The sequence below is a fragment of the Dermacentor variabilis genome, chromosome 8 (assembly GCF_050947875.1).
Source record: "Dermacentor variabilis isolate Ectoservices chromosome 8, ASM5094787v1, whole genome shotgun sequence".
NCBI lineage: Eukaryota > Metazoa > Arthropoda > Arachnida > Ixodida > Ixodidae > Dermacentor > Dermacentor variabilis.
In genome coordinates this window covers 84,560,900-84,577,068 of record NC_134575.1, presented here as the reverse complement: position 1 = coordinate 84,577,068, position 16,169 = coordinate 84,560,900, and the positions used below count along the sequence as shown (strand labels likewise).

Here is a 16,169-nt window from a genome sequence, read left to right as displayed (position 1 = left end):
GTGCAACCGCGATCGCCACAGCCGCAGCCTTAAGCGATGACACACGCCGCCGTCGCCAGCCGCCTGATTCCCCCTCTATGCCCGCGCCTGGGAACCATGACGCCGTGATTCTGTCGCAAGACGTCGCCAACAGCACCGCCGCTACCCAGCCCACCTATCGGCAAGCGAAACGTCCCGAAGAAGACAGACAATTGGTGCGCCCCCAACCCCCACCCGCTCTGTCACCATTGCGGAGAAGCCAGCCAAAAGTACCGCCAATGTCCATACCGCGACATGCTACTGCGAGAGTTCGCCTTCAACGCACAGCACCCGCCGCTTGGCGACCGCCCTCGTAACATCACCGAATACCTCGTCCTCATTCTGTGGAGTTCTCGAGGACCACCCGTTTGCCGCCACCAGGGTGCCACCTGTCACCGCAGCGACGGCCATACACTGGCCACGCTCGGGGCTAGTCTGTCAGCTCACATCCGGAAAACTAAAAGCAGAAACCAATGCAGGTGCAGTTGCTGTTCGTCAAACTGACGAAGATCCTCTACCGATGACGACAACACCTCAAAATTCATCTCGATGACGTGGCAAGACACGCCGCCATGCCGACAAAGCCTGGAAGTCAGGAATAGGCCAGCAAAAGAAGACTTGACGATGTCACGTGCCAGAGCTGTTACCCAGTTTCGACGCGATGACGGGAAGCTATCAAGCGAGAAGTAATGAAAATGCTGCGACACGACATCGTCAAGGCATCGAAAACACCGTGCGCATCTCCTGTACTCTTGGTGAAGAAAAAGACGTGAGCCTACGTTTCTGCGCCGATTATCTCCGACTGAACGAGATCGCGAAGAAGGACGTATGCCCGTCTCACCCACAGACGACGCATTGCATCGTCTCTGCAACTTTAAGTACCTATTCTCGACGGATCTGAAGACTGGCTACTATCAAATAGAAGTCGATGAAAAGAATCGTGCGCCTTCATCACGCCGTATGGCCTCTATAAGCTCAAGATGATGGCATTTGGACTGCACTCGCCACCTGCAACTTTCCAGCACGTCATGGACACGGTGTTAGCAGGACTGAAGTAGCAGAACCATGTTTTAGATGACGTCGTCGTCCTCGCCGGAAATTTTCATGATAACCTTAGGCTGCTTTCGGCAGTACTAGAGGCCACCAATGTATCAGGACTGACTCTGTAGACGGAAAATAGCTCTTTCACTTACGATGAGCTTCTGTTCCTGGGCCACGTCATCAGCAAACCTGAAGTTCGGCCCGACCTGGCAGCAAAAGAAAGCTGCCATCGTAAAGCTCCAGCAGCCCATCTACAGAAGGCCGTGCGTACATTTGTTCGAAAGTGTGGCTACTACAGGCGCTTTGTCAAGGACGTTTCACGCATCGCTCAGCCGCTGACACATCTAACTGAATGTGTTGTCGAGTTCAAGTGGAAAACGCTGCTGGCCTGCGCATTTCAAGAGATCAAATGACGTATGCAGTCGCCACCGGTACTTCCGCACTTCGACGAAGCAGCCCATACAAAAATCCAGACTGACACCAGTAGCCTAGGCTTCGGTGCTGTTCTTGTACAGACGGAAGGTGGATTTGAACGGGTCTTACGTTAGCCGGTGGTTTACGCTAGCCGGTCGCTGTTAAAAGCGGAAGGCAGTTATTCGACGATCGAAAAGGAATGCCTCGCCGTCATTTGGGCTACAGCAAAACTCCACCCTTACCAATATAGCAGGCGGCTCAAAGTCGCCAGTGACCATCACGCGTTCTGTTATGTCGCGAATTTAAAGGACCCTTCAATACGTCAGGCGTGGTGCAGCCTCAGATTGCAAGAATATGACATCACTGTAACCTACAATATTTGACAAAAACACCCTGATGCCACCTGCCTATCACGCGCACCCATTGTCCTGCGCCGCAACTCGACGAGGATGACGACGCCATCCTTGGTGCAATCAGTGCGGAAGACTTCGCTCGACAGCAACGAGCGGAAGCAGACCTAAAATGTCTCGTCCTGTATTCGGAAGGCAACACCGACGTTGTTCCTAGGGAATTTAGGCGAGGATTATCTTCGTTTTCGCTTCAAACCAACGTACTCGTAAAGACATTCTCAGCAGTCCCCGTCAATGACCTCGTAGATGATTATTCAGCAATGTATCCAGATGTACTGCAAGCCCTACATGACGAGGCGACCGTTGGGCACCACGGATTCTCCCGAACGCTATCAAGGATACAGGAAAGGCATTACTGGCCGGGTCTGACCGCCGACGTCGCCGGTTACGTCAAGGAACGCGAGACTATCAGCAACGAAAGACAGCACCGACAAGGCTACGTGATTACTACAGCGGATCGAACCTCCTTGCAGACCATTTCAACAGATCGGGATGGATTTCTTAGGACCTTTCCCACGTCAACATCCGCAAATGAGCGGATCATCCCGGCGACATACTACGCCTCCCGCTTCGCTCACATGAAAGCTCTGCTGAAAGGTACCGCAGCTTAAGCGGCGAAATTCTTCGTCGAGAACATGCTGCTGCGACATGGTGGCCAGGAAGTCCTTATCACCGACAGAGGAACGGGCTTTAAAGCACAGCACACCCAATCCGTGCTGTAGTACAGCCAGACAAGCCGCAAGAGGACAACTGCCTACCAACCCCAGAGGAATGGTCCTACGGAGCGCCTCAACAAGACCCTCGCCGATATGCTTGCAATGTACGTTGACATGGAGCTCAAGACGTGGAATTAGGTCCTGCTGTACGTAACTTTTCTTATAAACCGGCAATGCAAGAAACAACTCAAATGACGCCGTTTAGCCTGGTTTACGGAAGGAACCCAACAACTCTCAACGCCATGCTGCCGCACGTCCAGATGACGATAATCTCGACTTCGCCGCCTATATCCTGCACGCCGAAGCCCGAGAGCTCGCCCGCCTGCGCATCAACATTCGGCAAAGGACCGATAGCCGGCACAACAATCTTCGACGATGATACATGGAATATGGGTCTGGCGTCCATGTTTCGCTTTCTAGCCTGATACGCCGATGATCCCGCTTGCGGAAGAAGGTAATCAATACCTTCTCCCTCAAGCAGGATAGCCGAAAGTGGAGGTGGAGGAGCCCGAATGGCATGGCTAGAAATGAAATAAACTTTATATACTGCGCTAACCATGGCACCATACAAGATGTGGACGTGCTTAGCAAAGTGCACTGCAGTGACTGTAGGATCGTAAGAACTCGAATTAGCCTAGGCTTGTGGAGGGGACGGAAGAAACTGGTACATAAGAAGCTGATCAATGAGTTAGCGGTAACAGGGCAAATAGAGGAATTCCGCATCAAGCTGAAGAACAGGTATTCGGCTTTAACTCAGGAAGGGGATTTTAGTGTTGAAGCAATGAACGACAATCTTATGGGCATAATTAGGGTGCGTGAAATAGATGTCGGTGGTAACACCGTTAGACAGGATACCAATAAGCTATCGCAGGAGACGAAAGATCTGATCAAGAAACGCCAATGTATGAAAGCCTCTAACCATACAGCTAGAATAGAACTGGCAAAACTTTCCAAGTTAATCAACAAGCGTAAGACAGCTCACATAAAGAAGTATAATATGGATAGAATTGAACAAACTATGTGGAACGGAGGAAGCCTAAAAGCAGTGAAGAAGAACATAGGAATTGGCCGGAATCAGATGTATGCGTTAAGAGACAAAGCCGGCAATATCATTACTAATATGGATCAGATAGTTCAAGTGGCTGAGGAGTTCTATAGAGGTTTGTACAGTACCAGTGCCAGTACCAGTGCCAGTACCAGTACGATAATTAAAGAGACAATAGTCTAGAGGAATTTGAAATCCCACAACTAACGTCGTAAGAAGTAAAGAAAGCCTTGGGAGCTATGCAAAGGGGGAAGGCAGCTGGGGAGGATCAGGTAACAGCAGATTTATTGAAGGATGGTGGGCAGATTGCTCTAGAAAAACTGGCCACCCTGTACGCCCGAGGCCTCATGACCTCGGGCGTACCGGATTCTTGGAAGAACGCTAACATTATCATAATCCATAAGGAAGGGGACGCCAATGACATAAAAAATTATAGACCGATCAGCTTACTGTCCGTTGCCTACAAAGTATTTACTCATGTAATCGCAAATAGAATCAGGAACACCTTAGACTTCCGTAAACCAAAGAACGATGCAGGCCTCTATAAAGGCTACTCAACAATAGACCATATTCACACTATCAGTCAGGTAATAGAGAAATGTGCTGAATATAACCAACCCCTGTATATAGCTTTCATTGATTACGAGAAAGTATTTGATTCAGTCGAAACCTCAGCACTCATGGAGGCACTAGGAAATTAAGGTGTAGACGAGCCGTATATAAATATACTGAAAGATATATATAGCGGCTCCACAGCCACCGTAGCCCTCGATAAAGAAAGCAACAAAATCCCAATAAAGAAAGGCATCAGGCCGGGAGATACGATCTCTCCAATGCTATTGACATTGTGCTTACAGGAGGTATTCAGAGACCTGGATCGGGAACAATTATGGATAAGAATTATTAGAGAAAAGCTTAGTAACTGGCGATTCGCTTTTGATATTGCCTAGCTTAGTAACTCAGGGGATCAATTGCAATGCATGCTCACTGACCTGGAGAGGCAAAGCAGAAGGCTGGGTCTATAAGTTAATCTGCAGAAGACTGAAGTAATGTTTAACAGTCTCGGAACAGAAGAGTCGTTTACAATAGGTAGCAAGGTACTGGAAGTGTTACAGGAATACATCTACTTAGGGCAGGTAGTGACCTCGGATCCGGATCATGAGACTGAAATAATCAGAAGAATAAGAATGCGCTACGGTGCGTTTGGCAGGCATTCTGAGATCATGATAAGAAGGTTGCCTTTATCCCTCAAAAGAAAAGTGTATAACAGCTCTGTCTTACCAGTACTCGTGTACGGGGCATAAACCTGGAGGCTTACGAAAAGGGTTCTACTTAAATTGAGGGGGACACAACGAGCTACATAAAGAAGAATAGTGGGTGTATGTTAAGGGATAGGAAAAGAGCAGATTGGATGAGGGAACAAACGCCAGTTAATGACATCTTAGTTGAAATGAAGAGATAAATGGACATGAACAGGACATGTAATTAGGAGGGACGATAACCGATGGTCATTACGGGTTACCGACTGGATTCGAAGGGAAGGGAAGCGTAGCAGGGTGCGGCAGCAACTTAGGTGGGCGGATGAGATTAAGAAGTTTGCAGGGACAACATGGCCACCATTAGTACATGACCGGGGTTGTAGGAGAAGTATGGGAGAGGCCTTTGCCCTGCCGTGAGCGTAAACAGGCTGACGATGATGATGACACCAATGAGGACTTAGTGGGATTATTATACGCCGTTATTACGGACCCTACAACATCATCTGACGCATTGACGCAGTCGACTATGAGGTCATGCCAGACAGCATTTCGCTATCTCAGCAGTGCCACTCACGACCTGAAACAGTCCATGTTCGACGTAAGCTGTTCTACCAGCGCTAACGAATTTTGTGACTTGGTTCGCTGAACAACGGTGACCACGATGTCGCCACCATTGGATCTATTCGGCTGCAGTAGTCACACAGACGCTTTCATCACTCACAACTATTTGCCTCTCACGAACACTATGATCCACCACGTGACGCCTTGTGGAACAACGAACGACGCTGAATAGCAAGATACCTGCAAAATGCTTCGCATGACATCGACTGAGAGAATGCATGGGTTCTGCATAGAAATAAAGCGAAGGTTTTGATGCGTCTTCCTTCGACTTTTCCCCTGCTGCTGCTCATATTCGCTAACGAACTACCACATTTATTTCCTGCCGGAAAAAATCATTTTGACAAACTAAAATGAACTACAACATTTTGCACAAATATAGGGAGAACTATTTTTCTGATTTAGGGTTGAACTGGCGCTGCTGCTTCATAATATCACTTCCTCCACTTTTTACGCTTAGTTCCCCGCCCTCGTACTCTATCGCGATCCATAAAAATGAACTTGTACATCCAGCCTTCCGAAAAAGCGAAGAAAGCCTGCAGAAAGCTGTTATTGTTACATTCATATTAAGAAATGTCAACAGAACGTACCTTGTTATTGTTACATTTCTTGTCGTTGCGTTGCAGCGGCGCTGTTCACAAGGCATAGTGAGATTGAGTGTCTCATTAGCGTAGTATCCTCTACCTCCAAAGGTACAGAGAACTGCAAAATCACAAAATACCGTTTATTTTATTTACTTGGGCTCATACTTCTGTGTAGGGCTCATACTGTGCGCAGTAATTATTGCGCTAAAGTTATACGTCCGTTCTCTGATGTCGCGAAAGCTAACTTCAGGTCAAAACACAGTGAGATATGTTTTACAGGAATAGTGCCCCCATTTACGGATCAAGGTGCCCTGTTTTTCATTTGAGCAATGAATGTAGCGCATATCAGGATGTTGACATTCGGAAAATCGATAGACAGAATAATTGTGCGTCGGCCATTGTGTTGAACTGCTAGTATTTCGCCCCACTTCATTGCAATGTATTATGATTGACCAGCAAGCCCCACCGCCGCCCTCGAAAGAGGAAATGAATGGTTCTCGTTGGTCAAACACTGAACACTACTCCTCGAAATCAGGAACTCTACATCAGTACACTCATTTGTTGCGCAACTTGGGTTCGATGAGGTTTCTTCCAATGTTTCTGCTACAAAATAAGGTGGCAAGTTCTTAAAGGCCACTTTAGAAACTCTCATGAATCCTCTTGGTTAAATGCCAGCCTCTACAGTGGGCGATGAAGCAGTCATAGCAGCGCCATAGCTGTGGTTTCCTGCTCCTTGAGGACAACATTATAGACTGTAAGGAAAACTGAAAATTACAAAAATATAATTTCTGGTCAAATTAAGGAATTTAGTGAAAGTGGAGCTACCAAAAATATGGTATGACACAATGGAAAAGGCGACTGATAATTTGTCTACAAAACAGAATATATCTATTCGTTTAGACACGACTCATTATGTTCTTTGTGCAAGCCGCCACAATTTAAAGTTCAATATCCCTAACTAATCCGTAATGGAAGAGTGGTCATGGTATTAATAATTACAGACAAATTATCTTTCTTTCTTTTGCAGCCGTGTCGCCGCGCCGGTGCTCGCCGCCGAAAGTTCGTCAGGAAAGTTCGCTCTATGTCGGTCGGTCTCAAGGGCCGCTACAACTGTCGAAAGTCGTCGGGTTTACGAAGGAACGGCAGAGAAAACGAATTTCCTTCTGCAAACGTTGCGTAGATTTGAACACACGTTCGCCGTATGCACCACATCATGCAGAACAGATGGGAGACCGTGTGAAGCGCAATGAACTCCAGCCTTTGACCCTGCCTCCTCTAGTTTCCTTCCTCCATGCCGGCATGCGGCGACAGCCAGCTCCAACGAGCTCGAATTCTCTTCAAGACGGCATTGAGCACCTGCTTAAGCTCCACGACGATGGGAAAGACCTAGAACGACCGTTGTGCACCCTGAAACAGCATGTCCTTCACCGGCCTGCGGAATACAAATATAAGGACGAATATTGCAACGCAAGTGTCCATATACTATAGGTGGCTGGTTGCGAGAAATCGCTGAGGCATAGAAGCTGGGACCTACAAGCACGCGCAACCTTTCAAAAAATAGCTAGCCAATAGTTCACGGCCGCTGGGGCGGCTTCAGCATCGAACAGGGCCATGCCAACCGCGGCCAATAACAATCTCGCTTCCCACCCTTAAAGGTGAACCTTCACAGTTCTCCAATTTTCTCCGTTCCGAACCACGTACTGTAGTTTGCTAACAAAGCTGTAAGGTTGGTGTTTCTGTTTACGCTCCCGTGCGTTGCTTGTTCTCAATTATATATGTTCGTCTCTTCGATGTTCTTAACAGCTGAGACTGCCGCATGCGCTTGTCGACATGGGGCTCTTTACTTTGATTGTGCATTTACGAAGTTCAGAACTTGTTATTGACAGGGCATCAAGCCACACCCCTGTGCGCTGGACGTACTTAAGTGGAGGAACGCGTGCTGATTGGCCACCTGCTTCCGGCCTTCATCGTCCAGTGAAGCGAAATAAACACAAAGCCATGAATTGACTGACATATTGTTGCCCTCTGGCAAGTGCAGTTCTAGCTGAGATCAAGAATAGGCAATCAATGTCAGCATCTGAGCTTGACAATGTTGTTTTCTTAATGAATTGTTCGGGATTGTAGGTTTGGCCACCTCAAAGAAAAGCGCGAGCTCGTTGTCGCAAGTTGATTAGTCCCGAGGTTTAAGCTGTCATGCTTCCTAGACAGTTCTATGCCAGACCAGGCAGTGACCAAATCAACCAGCATATATGTGACAACCTCGTTCGCGCCCGAAGGTTTCTTCTCGTTTGGGCACTGAACCCTTCCCGCCGAGGCATAGGATAAGCTGTTGCGATATCCGGTTGCACCAGTTGTCTACTCGCTGTCGCAGATGAAGAACTTCGATGAAGTAAACCAACTTTTCTTCAAATACAACACGGCAGACCCTCAATAGCTTCGGTGGAACCAATCTTCAACATTGCCAATGGAGTGGTGACGAAAAAACTGGTTCCTCTGTCAGACAACCCCATCAAGATGCATCTCTTACTGAGTTACAACTAAAATCTTGAAACATACTCACATATTGAATCGGCGTGCATTAAAAACCCATGTATTGTTCTTTCCGATGCGGTTTCTCGTGCAAGAAGTTTAATTATATTGGTGCTTACAAGCAACTTTCTTTGTTGGCACATCTAAAGAGCGGTATCCTGACTCCGCATTTACCGACCAAAGTGTAAAGTGCCCTTTGTGTTGCACTTGTATCAGACGAGCACCAAAGTTGCAGTAAGACATGTCTGGGGTGTGTCCGGTGCTCCCCGAAAAAATGCGTCTGGGAGCGTTTGTTTCGATTTTTTTTTGTTTTTGATCTCCAGATAATCGGCTGCCGGTGATTAGGCCAAAAGAATCCCACAGCTTGAAAGACATGAGGAAGAATATAAACAGGTGTTTTTTTTTAAATTTCACCTGAGGTGTTCCGCAATACTTTAAAAAAAAAGCTGTAACGTTCCATATCGACACAGAGGCTATGAGAGACGGTGTAGCGAAAAGCTCTGGAGTCATGTTACGAAGCCTGCGGTTCTCTGACATGCTCACCACCAGAACGCCGCACTCACTGCACCGTCGCGGCATGGGATATATATTAAAGCTCTGGCGATACCAAGGCATAGTTTTGTACTTAGCAGCTTTAGTGCGCTGTTACTGAAATATGTAAGCCACAGTTTAGCGTACCCGACGCTAAACATGGCTTTCTGCTGGCATGGCTTTCTGCTGAACAGCACGCAGTCCTGGGCCTCATTCCAGTCAATGAAGGATGTGTTCCAAATAGAGCACGTACCAAAAAAATGTTCTTGCGCCATGCTTTACATACAGAAACTTATCTCCAGACGAAGAAGAACGCGAACTTCACTCGCATCCATGAAGGGTTTAAATTGGTTTGCAACGAACAACACTAAGGACGTGACACGAGGAGCATCACACTTGCGTGAAAAATTGCTGTCGTCTTTTCCATGTGCCACCATTGTCAACGTCTTTGGTTTCTAAAAAAAACGTGGAGTTAGAAATAACTTCGCATTTTTTCACTATAATTTCTCTCGCAGCCAGATTGAGTATTAGGGCGGTGGAACCTATGAATCTGGATGTAGGAGCGTTAATGTATGTTATAAATTTTTGTAATTGCAACTAACCGCGGCAGTTACTTACCCGGTCTGGAAGTAGTTGTGGTAGGCGGCCTCGTTGATGTAGTAACTGAAACAAAGTCATTGATCGAGACATACGCAAGAATAAAATGTTTGTACATAATACAGAGATATATATATATACAGGAAGAGAGAGTGTAAATTTTCGGTTTATTTATTCGCACTGAATGACGAGGTGTGCAATTACTAAATTTTCGATGGAAATTTCTGCGCACAGCATGTGCTAACTACCTGGTCAACACAGGTTCATGAAAGCGCCCTCGAAATGTGTGCCGCTATCACATACTCTTACTACGCAGTGAACTGGATGGCGAAATATTAACTGTTTTTTTTTCCCGCGAGGATGGAGGGGTTTTGAAGACCTAAGTGGATGGTGCAACGATACCGCAGTGGAATTTTTGTTATTTGTTTGTGGATGTCTGGTGAACACAATGCTTGCGAGTATAGTGGAAGGACACATTCAAGATAACAAATAGTCGGCGGCGTAGTGAGGGTTTTCAGCCTAGTCTCACACTCGTTGCACATCATTGTGCTGTCAAGCATATTTGCGACGTTAGCGAACGGTCGGCCTAGATACTCTGCCACTGAGCTGACACAAACGAAGCAAATGCGTCAAAGTACTCAGAACTTCTCATCAAACAGTTGTACATGGCTTCAGTAAACTATGAATTCTTGCTTTCCTTTGTATTTATAGAATTGCTGCCATATCCAGTCACGTAGAGGTTTGGTGAATTTAATCTATTGATTTAGTATTGCATAACAGGGCTTTGATCATGAACAGCAGGTTGTCATTATCCCTCAAGAGAAAAGTGTTTAACAGCTGTGTCTTACCAGTACTCACGCATGGGGCAGAAAGCTGCAGGCTTACGAAAAGGGTTTTACGAAAAGAAAAAGAAATGGGCATGGGCAGCACATGTAATGAGGAGGGAAGATAACCGATGGTCATTAAGGGTTACGGACTGGATTCCAAGAGAAGGGAAGCGTAGCACGGGGCGGCAGAAAGTTAGGTGGGCCGATGAGATTAAGAAGTTTGCAGGGACAACATGGCCACAATTAGTACATGACAGAGGTAGTTGGAGAAGTATGGGAGAGACCTTTGCCCTGCAGTAGGCGCTACCAGGCTAATGATGATGATGATGAATATGGCTTTAAAATGCGCTTCTTGGATTCTATTCGTGGCTGTAAACGAAAGGCAGCGTTAATATAAGGAAAAAAGAAAAAGGCGCACTACAGAAGTACTGAAAGTTGGGGAACCAAGAGCTTGTGTGGAACGCTGCTTCATCTTTTCTTTCTCTTAGTGCTGAGTTTAATTACTCGCCATTAATTAGTCAAGCACAAAATCAAACATAGGACAAAGGGCCAGTTACATAGGTGAGTACAAACTTCCAACTTACATTTTTTGTCTCACATGCGCACTATAATAGGAAAGCCGAAGAATTCATGACGATGCATAAACAACAAACTGCATATGATAGCCACTGCTAAAGCATGCGTATTCATTTGCTATTATTTCATTTGATGCCGGGAGATGTGAACATTCCTTGGTCGGCAGCAATACCGATGGGATGCTGACGCATTTTTTTGTTGCAAGTAGCATTTTCGCCACCTCAAGAATCTCCCGAGTGCCCCAATCAGCGCATCTGTATCACGGAGTAAAAGAGACTTGAGTGCCGACTCTTGCTTCTTGCAGTCCATTTGGCACGGCGAACTCAGCCTTTAATGGTAAAATGCGTCCAGTATTGGAACCTGCTTTCTACCTCCGCTTCTCTCCTCTTTTTTTCATAGTTTTCCAATGAACACTCCTCCTTTTACTCCATGTATGGCGGCTGCCGCTAAATGTGGGTTTCACCCTGTTCAGCCTATGAACTATTGTTTCAACAGATCGACTCATTTTAAACAGAATATTGAATTCGATTCCAAGATCTATATTATATAATTGATAGGTCTGCGCGTCATTTATGAGCGAAGTGTCCTCGGATAATCTACTGCATAGGTTGTTCCATAGACATCGCGCATCACTCACCGCTAGAGGAAGTAGTGATAATTCATTTTCTTGATTTGCTGCACGTGCCATGTGATCAGCTGTTATATTCCGTACGATGTCACAGTGACTTCAAATCCGCTGGAAAGTTATGTCATGTTGTAGGTCTTTCTCTATGGCGTATGTCTTCTGTATTTCGTATGTCAATGGGCTTTTTGCTTTACTTAAGCTGATTTTATTGAAGCAAGGCAATCAGGTTTGTGTCGCTCATAATTACCCAGCGAAATAGTTCTGAGTGCTGACATACGTAACGTAAAGCAGAAAGCATTACGTAATGTTCTGCCGTTGTGGACTTTGGAAATCGGCGAAGCTTATAAGCTCCTTTCTCTGTGTATGCACGTATATAGAACGCAGATGTAGAGCTTGATTTCCCGCATGATCCATCGGTATACACGTAAATGTGATCGTCGTTCTTAGCGTAAGGTTGTGATAAAGTTAATTGATTTATCGCAACAACGGGCATTTCACATTTGTGACCTACTTCAGGAATTGAACTGACTATTTGTTTTTTTTTTTTAGATGCCAGTCACCACGGGAGATAAGTTGCGTAAGTAGGACAGTATTCGTAAGCAGGCAGTAAGTTTTTGCATCGCTGTAGTTCTTCACGTATGCGTGCAGCGGTTCTATCTTAAAGGTTTTGGTAGAGTATATGATTAGGGTGTTGTGTTGCCAAACGGAAAAAGCAACAAGTTTCCGTAAATCTCAGTGCATGAAAAGTTCGCTGGCGGGACTCCGCAATTACCAAAGCACTGCAGCTGCACGCGGAGCACCAAGACATATGTAAAGGCTTCTGGACAGCAATCTCGAATAGTTTCCTCTAGATTGCAGGATATTCCATGTAGCACAGTAGCAGAGTATGCTATTCTTTGCTGATGATTGCTGAGTGAATATATAAGAAGGAAGAGGTTCAACTACCTCGAGCAAATCACTCGAGCAAATCGACCAAGAATGTTGATTAGAGAGTTGACTTTCTCCTCTAATGCTTTTGTTTGGGGAGCCCATGATAGCCGTCTGTCTTTGATAATGCTCTAGATTTTGTGTTGTCGCACAAGTTGCAGATGCTGAGAGTCTGGCACGAGCTGGAACTTCTTGAGGCATTTCTTTGTAAAAGAAAGTATAGCAGTCTTGTCATGTGAAATAATTGTACATGTTCATTTCAAAAATCAATAATTATTGTTAGACAAGCTTGTAGCATTTGCTGAATGGCTTAGGTACCCGAGTCAGATACTCATATGCACAAGTGATCTGCTTATAGAGAATAATTCAAGGTATCAGGCAGGATATGGGGTAATTCAGCCATAACAAAGCTAAATAGAAATGGACTGAGTCAATCAATCAAGGCATACCTTCCGGAATGCCTTGATTGATTTTATGCTCTGTGCTTTTGCCATCAGAAGCCTCAAGAAAGATGTTCCTTTCTCTTGGGAAATCCGCAATTCATCTCTATGTTGGTCAACTGTGCCCAGCTGAATCAACCCACCTAGCACGTGAGTGAGACTAGCTGTGTCAAATGCACGCGTTATGTCTAGAACTGCCAAGAACTGCACTAGGGACAAGACGCCGAGGTAGAAGAATCCTTCCACAGCTGATTTCATGATCTGCGTATATAAGAAGACCTAAAATAGCATCAATCGTACATCTGCGCCAGCGGAAGTCCGCCATATTATCGGGGAGTGCGTTGGTGCATTCTGTCCACCACTGAAGGCTAGCCTCTATCATATTTTTCAGAAGTTCACAGAGGCAACTTCTCAGACTGACAGGGCGGAAAGAATCGAGTAATAGAGGAGTTTTACCCGGTTTTAGTATCGGAACCACTAGTGCAGTTTTCCAGAAAAAGGGAAGGCATTCTGATATGCATGCTACGTTCACTAATTTTAATGAAGCTTTCGTGGCCACAGCACCCAGGTTTTTCCACGCAGCTTATGTGACCCCACCCGGTCCAGCCGCTCACCTCTGCTGGCAAGATACATGTGCGTTATCTAATTATTCTGATGAAAACGGCTGATCTAGGTCATGGGGGACGGCTGCTAATAGAAAAATTGATTGATGCTTTGACTTCTTCAACAGAGTTACTGTATCCAGGTGTGTTTACCACTGCACTTGGGTGTGTGATAGCCTCACAGAACTGGTTTGCAACGGTCGTTTCTGGTGCTTTCTGGACAAAAGCTAGAACTCTGAATAGTTGTTGGTGTGCTACTGGCCCATTGAAGAGCGCAGAACATTTCATAATTTTCATTCCGGTGTAAAGGCAGTAAGTAAAGTATAGAGTTTCTGCCAGCGCTTTCTACCTAGGCGCTCCAGCTGCCGACCCATACGATGATACATCTTTTGACATCTTGGTAATTGTCAATAAGGGCTGTGCGCCGGTATATTCTTCCAGCTCTGCGGCGTATAGCTGTGGGCCTTTCGTAATCAATGTCCCCACCTACGTAACATTCAGGAATCTTAACACACTTTTAGCAATGATTTAATTTATATTCTCAGGGCGATAATAGACTGTATCAGTGACCGCATCAACTTGACTTTTAATGTAATATCGAAATGCCTGCCAATTTGTTGTCTTTGTAGAGCACCGATAAGTCGAAAATCGTAGCCTAGAATGCTGTATTGAAAGAGAAAAATGATCGCTACTACTTCTTTCAATGTCTATTCTCCATGTTGCTCCACATGTAATACCGTTTGAGCAGAGCGTTAAGTCCAGGCAGCTGGAGTAATTAAAACCCCGTAAGAACGCCACTGAGCCGTCATTCCACAAATACAGAGAAATTGCCTTTTCTAGGTATTTTCCACCACGGTCACAGTAGTTGCTTTCCCACATGACATGATGCGGATTGAAATCACCAAAAAATATTGCATCTTTAGTGTATTTCTGAAACAGGCCCGGTAATGTGGAAAGTGAAACAGCTGTTAATGTTCTATATAAACACTGACTATAGTGATATTTACTCGGCCAAACCGGACTTCACATCCTATGTATTCTGGTATACTTGACGCTGTGGCATTTAATAACGCTGACGGCATGTCTCATCAAACACATATCATCGCTCTGCTTAGTTCGGCAGATCGAGAAGACGTATAAACAACGTAGTCAGCTAGAATAAAAGCGTTGTCTACACCGGCCTCTATAATACATAACACCGGAAAGTGTTCCCAAATTCGCACATTTAGTGCAAATACTATTCACGTTCCAATGGAATATGGCAATATTTTAATAGCAATTATTCATGCGCCACTTTCGCAGTGGCTGATGTAGTGTTTTGCAATATCCTTTGTTCCATCGAGAGTACGGCGTTGACCTGCGAGAGGCTATTAGCGTGTGAAATTGCGGCAACTATGACTTTTAAAGAACAAAACAATGTTGGTACGACAAGTACAGCAATAGACAGAGAGGAGTTCGTCTCTTTCGTTACACTTACTGGTTGCGGTGTACTCGTATTCTGTCGCATATTAGCCATGTGGTTGCACTTCTGACGGAATCCCTCCTGAACTTCTTGCCGAGCTTGAAATTGGCATGGTGATTTCCCAAAACTTTACCCTCGGTATTGTGCCCCCCTTGCGATTTTTGCATATTGCATAGAAGTGTCATGATGCTTAGGCGCTGGTGGTCGAAGTGGTTGCGCTGGGCTCGTGGCATTCATGTTTGGTTCCGGTGCACCGTGCCTTTCTGTGCGTCCATAGATAATCTCGTGTAGGTATTGAATAGAGGCCGCTTTGTTCTGCGGGCATCCAAAAATGATGCAGTGTGGGGCCCGTTGCAATTCGCACGCTTAGGTTGTCTTATAGACTTCCACTCTTTGTGATCATCGTCTTCTACACATATTTTCAGCACCTTGTTCCTCGGCAGATTTTCGCAAGGTCACCAGATCTCTGGCCGCTGTAGCAGCGTCTGGCTTGCCCCAGATATTCCTCGACTGAATTGCTTGTGAAGCCTAGATACACTCGCCCTGGTAATGGATCATAGCGGAATTGCAAAATTAGACTTCTCAAAGGCTGTGATTCCACGGTGCCATCTTCACGTATGTAACAGGTACGGCGTCTACCTGCTGTCACTCTTGCCTCTCTTAAATATTTTGTTAATTCTTCTTTCGTATATCTAGAGGTAAGTTTCTGATTTTGTCAACATTTCGTATGTATGACTCCGCAATAAATTGCTTCAGTAGTAAGCCAACCACCTGCACACATGACAACAAACTCTTGGCTGAGGCGCATGAACCCACGGTGTCTGAGAAACTTCTGCCTTTCTTCACTTGGACGGAACCTAGTTTCTCTTTTGCTAGGGAAACGATTTCGGAGGCTACAACATTTGGGTTCACTTTCCAAAACGTTTTGATTTCTTCAGTAGGTCGTAA

The 16,169-nt window shown here is 45.6% G+C and overlaps 1 protein-coding gene across 1 annotated transcript in view; it reads right to left on the bottom strand.

Annotated features, from left to right (window-relative positions):
* The window catches only part of LOC142591150 (uncharacterized), a 56,537-nt gene that overhangs the window by 22,200 nt on the left and 18,168 nt on the right, over positions 1 to 16,169 (bottom strand). The window contains exons 3-4 of the mRNA XM_075703525.1: positions 9,784 to 9,828; positions 6,112 to 6,223 (exon numbers count right to left, since the gene is read on the bottom strand). Of these exons, the coding sequence (XP_075559640.1) occupies positions 6,112 to 6,223; positions 9,784 to 9,828 (157 nt within the window). The remainder of the gene's footprint in view (positions 1 to 6,111; positions 6,224 to 9,783; positions 9,829 to 16,169) is intronic.